Source organism: Littorina saxatilis, linkage group LG3 (assembly GCF_037325665.1).
Source record: "Littorina saxatilis isolate snail1 linkage group LG3, US_GU_Lsax_2.0, whole genome shotgun sequence".
In the NCBI taxonomy this organism is placed as follows: Eukaryota; Metazoa; Mollusca; class Gastropoda; order Littorinimorpha; family Littorinidae; genus Littorina; species Littorina saxatilis.
Window position 1 is genome coordinate 56,792,624 of NC_090247.1, and position 12,119 is coordinate 56,804,742.

A 12,119-nucleotide genomic window follows, 5' to 3' on the forward strand; every position below is an offset into this window, starting at 1 on the left:
TGTCCACGTGTTTCAGACACACCCCTCGCTAGTGATTACAGCCTGTAATGTCACACGTGCTCCGTGTCCACGTGTTTCAGACACACCCCTCGCTAGTGACTACAGCCTTTAATGTCACACGTGCTCCGTGTCCACGTGTTTCAGACACACCCCTCGCTAGTGACTACAGCCTTTAATGTCACACGTGCTCCGTGTCCACGTGTTTCAGACACACCCCTCGCTAGTGATTACAGCCTGTAATGTCACGGCGTGAAAGTACGTTTGACTCAACAAAAGCAAGAATATTCACTCTTTCACGACCAATACATACCCAACAGAGTTATTTCCGAACTTAGTCTACGTTTTTGACGATGATGCAATAACTACGACGGCGGTGATGATGATGATGACGATGATATACCCACGTTAGTTTCCTTTTGGAATGCCCAAGCCATGCACTTTTATAAGACACACAATAAAGATGGTAAATCCAATGAATTTAAATGTTCAAATAGAGGTGATGCTGCATTAAGTTGACAAGCGATTGCAGTAGAGAAGCAAGTATCAGAAACCCCATGGACCCTTGCTTCAAATTGTATCAAGTGATCCAATTACATGTGCAGGGAACCACAGTTCATACTTCGCCGTGAACGACACGAGCGGGGAGGTAACCGTGGCAAGACGAATCGACAGAGAGGAGGGGTTGTCTACCTTGGACGACCTGTGGGTTGTGGTCACTGACTCCGCGAATTATTCCGACATGTTGAAACTCGCTTTGAAAGTTGATGACATCAACGACAACAGGCCGCAGTTTGAAAGCGACGTGTACTCTATGAATGTGTCCACTTCTACAACAGCTGGTAGTTATAAAAATGATTTATCTCTACGAAAAGCATGTACGTCTCCTACTTCATTAGGATGACTGCTGTTGCAATATTAATTTACAGACTGTCTTGACGTGAAATAAACGATTTCTTCATTATCATAGCTGATTGAGTACTTGAATGTTAAAAGGCTATGTACTACAGTGGCACCAACTACATCGTTTATAACCCTTGCCATTTTGGACGGAAATATGATTATTAGCCCTGCTTTTCAAGCGTAGAGGTAGACCTCTAAATATTTTGAGGGTGTGAAAACCCCCTGTGAAGATTACCAGACACGAATTGCGAAATGATTTTACTTCCAAACAGTAGAACAGATAACACGTGTTGACATGGTGGTTTTGATGGTGGTGGTTCTACTGCTGTTGTTTTTGCTGGTGGTGATGATGATGATGATGATGATGATGATGATGATGATGATGATGATGATGATGATGATGATGATGATGATGATGATGAGGAGGAGGAGGTTGATGATGGTGATGTTGACTTGAAATACAATTGTGAAACCAGTAGCTAGACAAAGAACTAGGATGATTCGCGAATGAATAAATACCGAAACAGAAAGACAAAGAGCGAGAGAGTGCCAAAAGCAAGACTTGTAACCACATCAACATTCACTCGCTGTACACCAAATGACTATATACTGTCACCAGACATCAATTTTTCAAAATATTCATAATTTCAGGGTTATCTGTCACAATAATTCCCCGATTTTTGACCCCCACAGATGTCCCCATACTGACGTTCAACGTCACCGATGCAGACGAGGGTTACAACAGTGACGTCAAACTGACGTTACTGACGTCAGAAGCGGGTTTCACGATGTCGGGCACAGGTTTGTACGTCAACACCAGCAAGCTTGACTTCAACAGAATATCATCCTACGCCTTGACAGTGGAAGCCAGCGATGCCCCGACAGAAGGGGTGAAACTGACATCTGTTGCTGTAGTTTATGTGCAGGTGAGTATACAATTAAGTCATATTTCAGTATTTAGACCTTCTGTTATCGTTAAAAGACAAAAATGCACTGTACTTAGAGGGCCCCAAATGGTTTAAAATCGTGATCGTGATTGGCGATTTTTGACCTTTCTGTGACCGTGATTGCCGAAATTTCCATTTCTGTGATCGTGATAGGACTTTGCCCGTGATCCGTGATGACAAAAAAATCAAGTCTCGTGATCGTGATCGTCATTTGTTTTCGTGATCGTGATGGGCATTATTGCAAAGCATTTTATTTTCAACGTACATTTTTCACAGCTGTATCACTCTATGATTCTCTATTCGTCAAGGTGTTCGTGATCGTGAAAACAAAAATCAAGGTAACTGTGATCGTGAAAGCTAAAATTTCCCTTCCCGTGATCGTGATGATACCCCCCCTTTGGGGCCCTCTACTTACGTTAAACTGACGAACACGGAACAAATAACGGCGACGTTCAGAAGACCCTTAGGTCGAAACGTCGCCGTTATTTGTTCCGTGTTCGTCATTTTAACGTCAGTACAGTGCTTTTTGGTCTTTTTGTTGTTCGCTCTCACGTGCAGTCGCCATTGTCAATTTTCTTTTGTTATCGCTGTCAATTTCGAAGAAGAGTCCGTCTGTTTATGTGTGTAAGGGAGGGGTGTGTGCTAATCATGCGGGAGGTGGGGGTTGAATGCATGAGTGCTTGTATGTCTATCCGATAGACAGTGTCTATCACTCATATGTATTTACTTCAAGTTGTCCAAAGCCAAAAGGAGACGAATGTTCCAGTCGATGCAATTCAAGATAATAAAGTCGATGTGTCAAATGTAAACCCTTATTCTCAGATCACATTCAAACGATATTTTTAGCAGAGTTTAGGGAATACATACGATATTTGTTGCACTGAGCTGCGATTCGTTGCGCTAGTGAGTCTGCAATGCGCGCCTCTTAGTTCGATTTTTTAGGCTGATTATGAATTATGAATAACACTCTTCAGACGGTATGAACTGCACGAAAATATGAATCACAAGAATGACGTGGCACACCTGTAATAATGTGTATCAACTGTGAGATATTGTTCAATATCTGCATCGTAATTCTCACTGCTGTCGGCTTTCATCACAGGTGATTCACAGTAACGACTACGCACCAATATGGGTATATCCAATACCGGATTTGGCAGGATTCATGCCCAATGTACCTGTAAGAGAAGACATTGCTTCCGGTACCTTGATTCTCTCCCTTACTGCTCGTGATGATGACATCGGTACATATGGTAACGTCATTTACACGATGACGTCAGCTGTGACTGGTAGGGGACTGTGTGTGTGTGTGTGTGTGTGTGTGTGTGTGTGTGTGTTTGCAAATCTGTTCTAGTTTGTTTTTGTGTGTGCTCCGTTTGGTTGAATGGTTTGGAATTTGAGTGAAGGAGGTTGGTCTTTGTTCCTTTATGTCAGGGTCAATGTGTCTGGTAACACACCTTTTGAGAGGAGAAAATAATTGGGAATATATGATCTTATTGACACTTTTTTTCAGACAATGGATCAAATGCAACGCATCTGTTTTTTCTGCATCCTACATCTGGCGATCTCCAAACATCCGGCACACTTGACCGTGACCCCAACACAGGGGGCACAACCTTTTACCTGCTGACATTGAAGGTGCTTGACGCAGGGTCAAGGTCGTCGGAAGCAAACTTGAACGTCACAATGACAGACATCAACGACAACACACCGACTTTTGATCAAATTATTTATCAAGCGTATTTCTCTTGCAACAGCCCTGTTGGTGCGACGGTTGTTTCATTGACAGCTAGAGACAATGACGTCAGTTCAGCTCTGACGTATTCTTTCGTCAGTGGTGGCTCGGACTACTTTTCCCTGGACGACGCAACCGGTGACATCACTTTAAAAACAAACGTCACAACTGTTGCTGTTGTGTCAAGCGTTCACGTGCTAACTGTATCAGTAAGTGACGGAGGGGTATCGGAACTGACGTCAACCACAGCGGTTGTTGTTCAAATCGACGGCCAGTGCTCTGTGGGATCGAACAAGACTGGTATGTACATTTTTGTTTTAATCTACTGCTCTATAAGTCAATGCTAATGTGTGCGCGCGCGCGCGCGCGCGTGTGTGTGTGTGTGTGTGTGTGTGTGTGTGTGTGTGTGTGTGTGTGTGTGTGTGTGTGTGTGTACAAGAAAGAGAGAGAGAGAGAGAGGGAGAGATTGTAGATTTTATTCCCCCCTCTGCTTCTTTCTCTCTGTAAAGGTGTAGGGCTAGTTATTTTTCGGTAACTTACCCAACAACCAAAATCACTTACCCAACGGGCCTGAATCCTCGATAGCTCACAGGTTGATGAGTTAGACTTTGAGGGAACTACTTTAGCGATTGAAAAGTTCCGAACGCTCCAATGTACGAAATATACATCTCCAGACCAAACAATACAAACATACTGCATTTAAACTGGCAACTACAGGCTTGAACACATTAATCTCCATATAAAATCTATGAGTTTGGTTGTTTTCTAAATCCAAATCTAACGATCAGTGCAGAGAAACTCGCTTTAGATCTCTTATGAGTGCACGCAAACTCCCAAGGCAAGTAACTCTCGTACGACAAGAGTAGTTCCCCTTCCAAATTTTCTGAACTGAGTTGCTTGGACAAGAGACTGCAATCCGACGGTTAGTTTTTGACAATATTTCATTTTATAAACAGATCACACGCAACCAAATGCACACATCGCATCAATTTAAAGAACATACAGCGGTTTCATACACTATTTTGCCCCAGAAAACAGAACTTCATACAGTTTTTAACGTTGGAACACGGGGGCAAAAGTTCGTCTGCTTGTCCCATTCGAAGAAAGAACATTTCCTAAGCGATACTAAAACATGACCAGAACACACACTATCTGCCTTTACCGGCACAGCAGAATAACAACATAACTGTGTACTTGATTTTAGTCCAAAACAGGGAAACTGACAAGAAGTGTTAACAGAATTGATTGATTTTCCCTGAACTATACAACCGCGCATTATTCAATCGCCAGCGCAGGTAGACTGGTTGAGTGATTTGGATTCGATCAAACTTTCGCACAAAACTCCTCTTTTCTTTGAATAACTGAAGAAAGGAGGAATAAAGAGGTTACATACCTCGTCTCAGTGATTATTAAAAATAATGGTCTCAGTTCGCGGTCATGAAAAAGCTCGCTGAAGCTCGCATTTTTCATGATCCGCTAACTTCGACCATTATTTTTGATAATCACTGAGACTCGGCATGTAACCTCTACGTAACACTTTTCAAGCGACCAGTTATTTGTTTATCCCAAAAGCATTTCCATTTTTCTGTTTAAACATACAGATGCAGAAGACTTGAAGCTGACAAATCGTATTCTAACCATTGCATGTGGTGTTCTGGGAGCCGGCTTTTTGCTGTCGACTATTCTGCTGGTCGTGGCCAAAGTGAGCCCCAAGTGAGTGGCTTGCTTACTTTTATAGCTGGAAAACGGGCTGTAACACACCGGTGACACTGTGACGGTTCCCCTACGCTTTGTGTCCGGTGCCCTGACCCTTTGTGTTCGGTTCCCACTCGGTTCCCACACGCCAAAATTCGCGGACAAAACATCCATTTATGGTAGTATTACGCAATGTTGCTCTCTGAGAATGGTCTTGTTAGATCTGTGAGTGTTTACACTACATGCCTAGGTGCTGTTGGATTGAAGGTTTTTGATATTTTAGCCGTTATTAGGTAGAATGCCTTCCACTTTACTGCAAAACTGCATAATTCGTAGCATCGGCAAGAAATATCCTACCAAAAAATGCCTGCTTGGAACTGTCGTTGGTCCAGCAAAAAGTTCAACATGTCTGTAGCAGACAGCCCAAGTTTCAAGATTGTAGGGCCATCCAAACAGCCGTAATAATAAAAACAACAAAAGTAGTCAGTGAAATTGGCTGTGTTCGGTCCCCACACACTTTTGTGACGTAGGCGTGACGGTTCCCATAATTCATTGTGTCGGTCCCCACTTTCTGTGTCGGACCCCACTTTCGACCTAATTTCTCTGTGACGGACCCCACAACCAGCCTATTTTGTGTCGGTCCCCACACCTTCTTGGATTTATGACTTGCCGGTTACTTGTATCATTGTATTCATTGAATCTTTGAATCTAATTGTCTCGGAGTTATTTTTCAGCAAAAACCGGCAAGGCAGCACCGTTTGTGATACCAAGTAAGTCAGATGACATCAGTATGTGTGTGTATGTGTGTGTGTGAGAGAGAGAGAGAGAGAGAGAGAGAGAGAGAGAGAGAGAGAGAGAGAGAGAGAGAGAGAGAGAGAGAGAGAGAGAGAGACTAACTTTATTAGTTTATGCTACAAATAATATATAACATTATTTATCTCTGGGACGGTTCCCAGTATACCAGCAAATTATGTGTTGATCCACCCACACCTTCTTGAACTGGCCTTCCCAATATCTACTCTTAGTCTTAAGGCCTTGGAGATATGCAATTTGGCACATTTTTAAAATAAAAGATCCACCTGTCGTATGTGAGATTCAGTTTTCAGAGCAAAATGCTGCCCAGGGACTTCTAGTGGTGATTGAAAAAAAAAAAGAGTACTTGCCTGTGTCAAGGATGTGTCTTTATCCACGCTTGTTGTAAGAGGCAACTTTTCCCAGCTCCTTGTGTTCATGACTGCTTTCTCTTAAAATTAATTACTTTATGACAGTCAGAATACAATGGAACAAGGCTACATAAACCCTGACAGCCTACGACAACGGCCCGACTAAGGCTCAACACCGCGCCAATAAATTCAGCATTGGGCCAATGTTGGGCCATGATTGCTCCGTTTTCGTAGGCTATCAGGGTCAAAGATACATATTGGTAAACTAGTAAAATACATGTTCAGCATCATCAGCAATACCACAAAAGGATTAAAACAAGAAATTCCTCCGATAGGAACTACACCCCCGTCAAAGGGAAATAACCTTCTCAGTTGGTGGCAGTGAGAATGGTTATTTCCCTTTGACCAACGGGGGTGTCCGTCTATACCAGGCCTTGTATAATTTTAATCCACCAATAACTCCCTAACCGTGTGTTTGACTGGTCCCAATTTTTGTAAGGACCGTCTCAGGAATGTATAGAACCTGTTCACCAAGTTTGGTGACGATCGGTCCGTTCATTCTTGAGATCTACTTGCGAACACAAACACATCGAGTGAAACCTATACACACCCCTATACCGGGGGTGTAAAAATCCTATTAGCTGTATGTCAGCGGCACAATGCAACCAGAACCAGCGTTTATGTGGAGTGATCGGGTGCTGGTCACTACCGCGAGCGTCACTACCGCGAGTACCACTACCGCGTCTCACACTAAAGTTGTGTTTCCGTACCCGCGATAGCGTTTTTCCAGCGGTGCGACGAAAATCAAGCACATAGAAAATGACCAGGAGTGTTTCCACACGCGCGACACGTTAGCGGCGCGACAAGCGGCAAGCGACGCGATTTTTTTGAAAGGGTCCTGGAGCGATTTTTTCGCGTTGTCGCGCGGCAACGCGGGAGTTTACAGATTTTACCGCATGTTTAAAACGCAAGTACGGAAACACGTCACGACGGTTTGCGCGCGTTTTCTTTTGTCGCTGCCGCTGTCGCGGGTACGGAAACAGAACTTACCGCGAGTACGACACTACCGCGAGTACGACACTACCGCGAGTATAACACTACCGCGTGTCACACTACCGCGAGTATAACATTACCGCGTGTCATTTTATGACTTCCATGGCTGAAGGCAAAGGTTGAAATGTTTCCTTGAAATATAAAACAAAAAGGCCTGGTCTGTTCTCTGAACACTAATTCAATGTTTGTCATGCTAACCAAGAACTCAAAACGATCAGAACACACTATCAGAATACATATAGAATGGGTTGCTTCCAATCAAAGCCGTTTGAACACAAACTCACAAGAAGTAAGTTTGCATGCGTTTTCTCTACGGTTATGGTACTCGCGGTTGTGGTACGCGCGGTAGTGTGACACGCGGCAGTGTTATACTCGCGGTAGTGTCGTACTCGCGGTAGTGTGACACGCGGTAGTGTTACACGCGGTAGTGTCGTACTCGCCGTAGTGTGACACGCGGTAGTGACGCTCGCGGTAGTGTCGCATAACCGGAGTGATCTGGAAAGGTGTCAATCTCTCTCTCTCTCTCTCTCTCTCTCACTCTCTCTCTCTCTCTCTCTCTCTCTCTCTCTCTCACACATACACACACACACACACACACACACACACACACACACACACACACACATACTGATGTCATCTGACTTACTTGGTATCACAAAAGGTGCTGCCTTGCCGGTTTTTGCTGAAAAATAACTCCGAGACAATTAGATTCAATGAATACAATGATACAAGTAACCGGCAAGTCATAAATCCAAGAAGGTGTGGGGACCGACACAAAATAGGCTGGTTGTGGGGTCCGTCACAGAGAAATTAGGTCGAAAGTGGGGTCCGACACAGAAAGTGGGGACCGACACAATGAATTATGGGAACCGTCACGCCTACGTCACAAAAGTGTGTGGGGACCGAACACAGCCAATTTCACTGACTACTTTTGTTGTTTTTATTATTACGGCTGTTTGGATGGCCCTACAATCTTGAAACTTGGGCTGTCTGCTACAGACATGTTGAACTTTTTGCTGGACCAACGACAGTTCCAAGCAGGCATTTTTTGGTAGGATATTTCTTGCCGATGCTACGAATTATGCAGTTTTGCAGTAAAGTGGAAGGCATTCTACCTAATAACGGCTAAAATATCAAAAACCTTCAATCCAACAGCACCTAGGCATGTAGTGTAAACACTCACAGATCTAACAAGACCATTCTCAGAGAGCAACATTGCGTAATACTACCATAAATGGATGTTTTGTCCGCGAATTTTGGCGTGTGGGAACCGAGTGGGAACCGAACACAAAGGGTCAGGGCACCGAACACAAAGCGTAGGGGAACCGTCACAGTGTCACCGGTGTGTGTAAGGGATACATCCGCGCACTCAACAATTGACACCTAAAATGTAAATTAACGAGAAATGTCATTCCACACAGATATATAGCACGAATGCATAATTTTTGCAATTTTGACACCTAAAATTAAATTGAGTAAATTAAAAAAAACTCTCAGTCTGCAAAAAGTGTAGTCCGCCAGTTAATTTGTAGGTGCGTGTCCCGGTTTGTTTGTTTGTTTGCTTAACGCCCAGCCGACCACGAAGGGCCATATCAGGGCGGTGCTGCTTTGACATATAACGTGCGCCACACACAAGACAGATTGAAGTCGCAGCACAGGCTTCATGTCTCACCCAGTCACATTATTCTGACACCGGACCAACCAGTCCTAGCACTAACCCCATAATGCCAGACGCCAGGCGGAGCAGCCACTAGATTGCCAATTTTAAAGTCTTAGGTATCGCGACCCGGCCGGGGTTCGAACCCACGACCTCCCGATCACGGGGCGGACGCCTTACCACTAGGCCAACCGTGCCGGTGCGTGTCCCGGTAGTAGGAATCTTTTGTCCCATGTAAAACATGGGCAGACATGTGTCGGTGTATATATGTTTGCCGACATGGTAAGGAGGGTATACAAGTACATTCGATACTTATTTCTTCAGATCTCGCGCAAATTCAATCCTCTCCAAGGAAAAAAACTGAATGCATGTGTTTTTAGCATGGCTTTTTTGGAGTGACCTTGACCTTCGATAGTGAATCTTTTAGGGAAAGGTGGACTGGCCTACCGGACTTAAACTTCACGGTCACGCGATTCGTAACTTAACTCCTCTTCTTAAATTTTATTTAGGAACTGGAGAAGTATGTCCACCATGCTGTATTCTGTGGATTTGGCATATCGGAAGCTTTTAAAAACACATCCAACAGTTAGAATTCTTAATGTCTGCAGGTGAATGACTAACTGCAGCTAATTACAAAAGATATACTTGAGTTACAGACTAGATAAGAATATATGGATCCGTACATTAATTTTACATTGGTTATTTTTGAGATGGTTGGACTAGTGTGTGTTAAAAAAACTGCATTATTTACGTGAGGAAATCGTAGTGAATCTGTGATATTAGTCAGTAACAGAAAGAGATTATAGACATCAAAACCATATACTTTTTCATGTTGCAATGTTGTTCCTGAAAATGTGATATTATACAGTAACAGAAAGAGATTTTAGTCATCAAAACCATATACTTTTTCATGTTGCAATGTTGTTCCTGAAAATGTGATATTATCCAGTAACAGAAAGAGATTTTAGACATCAAAACCATATACCTGTTCATGTTGCAATGCTGTTCCTGAAAATGTATTTCAGGACGCCATTGACAAAAGTGAACCATAGACCCACCACACCTTTTGAAGGAAACAGTAAGTAATTACTTTATTAGCCTGTCTATACTTTTAACTTTCTTGCACACACACTTGTCAGAAAAAGAAAGACAAGACAGTTGTAGTTTACTTTGTTGGCAGGTTTTGGAGTTATCGGGGTGTGTTTAAACTTATTTTCTACATTTCTTCTCAAAGAAATTAACACATGTTTGTACATACCATGTAGATAGCTTTGTTGTTGTAGTCGTTGCTGTTGTTGCTGTTGTTGTTGTTGCTGTTGTTGTTGTTGTTGTTGTTGATTGTAAGCCTGGTAGACGTTTCCCTTGAAGTCGCATATACATGCTATTCGAACCTTGCAGCCTTGTAGGAGCATGCATTCAATGTCGTCATTTCTTAACACACGGACATAGGAGCAGGAGCATGCTATAATCATATAGACAGTGTTATTCGGGGTGTGGCCTATCCTAAAAGTTAACTGGTAAAGTTTAAGTTGTGTCCAACGTTGTCTCTCCTTGTCAACAGGAAACCATTGATTTTGCCCCTTTAACATGAAATATGGTTAACGGAATAAGTCGAACTTGATGTCAAACTTACAGAACTGACCAGGGTTGGTTTTTTAGATGGCTCTCTCTGTCTACAAACTTTGACAACTTGCAGCAGCTCTCAAGAGTGTAGGAACATTCAATGTTATCAATACATTTCCCTCAATTCTTATCCCAATACTAGCCGCTATAAAGGATAAACCTCGTGCGTTTTCAGTGTGGGTAAAACGTCAGCACAATCCGGGTTCTACCGTCCCGTCATGCAGCAGTGGCTCACAACGAGGCTCCAGCGTCGACACGCAAACGACTGACTGCTCCTCTGTCAATTCTTTGGTGAGAGCTTTTTCCAATGACAGGTTTCTTATCTTAACAAAATGCCACACACTCTTCGGACACTTGCATTTCTTTGAAAGTGACAGATTTTCACGTTAGTTCTGACGATTGCACTACCTCTGCAAAATCTGATAGAAGATAGCTGCATGAACATGCAACTGTTTTTCTCGTTTTTCAGAAGTTCATATGACGGTGCAGTCTGGCAGTCGGAACTTCAAAGCTGAACTGAAATATCAACATCAGGCAAGGAAAAGTGAAAAGATCGGGAGAGATCATGAAACGTTTCATGATGAGCGATTATCTTTGAGTGTATGATCCATGCACGGAAATACAATTTTAAACCGGAGAAAAAAGGAAGAAAATGACAAAGAGAGATAGTATGTCTATGTTTTTGTGTGTGGGGGGAGGGGGGGGTTCAATGGCAGCCCGGTATGCGGCTTCTCTCGGGGTTGTCTGCAAACCAATCCGAATACCTGTTAACGGAGCATACGAGGGGGGGGGGGGGGGGGGGGGGGGGGGGCATCTTGATAGATGATCTTTGTTTGTAGATACCTAGTACAATACATTTCAGGTTCTTCTCCTGTACTTTTCTTCTTTGTTGGATTACTTGATTTGGAACAGTTCTTAACGACTGAGAATTTGCTATCGATACCCATGTTAAAGTCTATGACGGATATGTGGTGGCTGACGAAATAGCTCCTATGGGAGAGAATACTAGGTATCAGAGTACAAATTGACTCCCGTGCTCATCTGCCGAGGCCCTACAGAAATGCACATGATGGTACGACTGTGTTTGCAAAGTAATGGTTACCCCTTCCAGTTGTCATGGTTCAGGGAGTAACTTGGTACCACCGACTGTTTTACTCCACTTTTTTTTAATCGTTATCTGCATACAGCACACAGCGTTCATCCCCAAAACATGATCACGGGAAATATTGATTACATGTACATGGGAGGTATGAACTGACAAACCACGTACATTTTCGTTTGGCTGGCAACACTAACTGTATAATTATGTAGTCAACTATGAGATAGTTGTGTAAGCGTATGACTAT

The 12,119-nt window shown here is 43.2% G+C and overlaps 1 protein-coding gene across 1 annotated transcript in view; it reads left to right on the forward strand.

The window, feature by feature from the left end:
- LOC138962741 (protocadherin Fat 3-like) overlaps positions 1-11,444 on the forward strand; it is a 21,231-nt gene extending 9,787 nt beyond the window's left edge. Inside the window, exons 9-16 of the mRNA XM_070334681.1 lie at positions 603-839; positions 1,594-1,826; positions 2,950-3,136; positions 3,361-3,882; positions 5,184-5,295; positions 10,176-10,228; positions 10,949-11,064; positions 11,243-11,444. Coding sequence (XP_070190782.1) covers positions 603-839; positions 1,594-1,826; positions 2,950-3,136; positions 3,361-3,882; positions 5,184-5,295; positions 10,176-10,228; positions 10,949-11,064; positions 11,243-11,254 — 1,472 coding nt within the window. The 3' untranslated portion in view covers positions 11,255-11,444. The remainder of the gene's footprint in view (positions 1-602; positions 840-1,593; positions 1,827-2,949; positions 3,137-3,360; positions 3,883-5,183; positions 5,296-10,175; positions 10,229-10,948; positions 11,065-11,242) is intronic.
- The last annotated feature ends 675 nt before the right edge of the window (positions 11,445-12,119 follow it).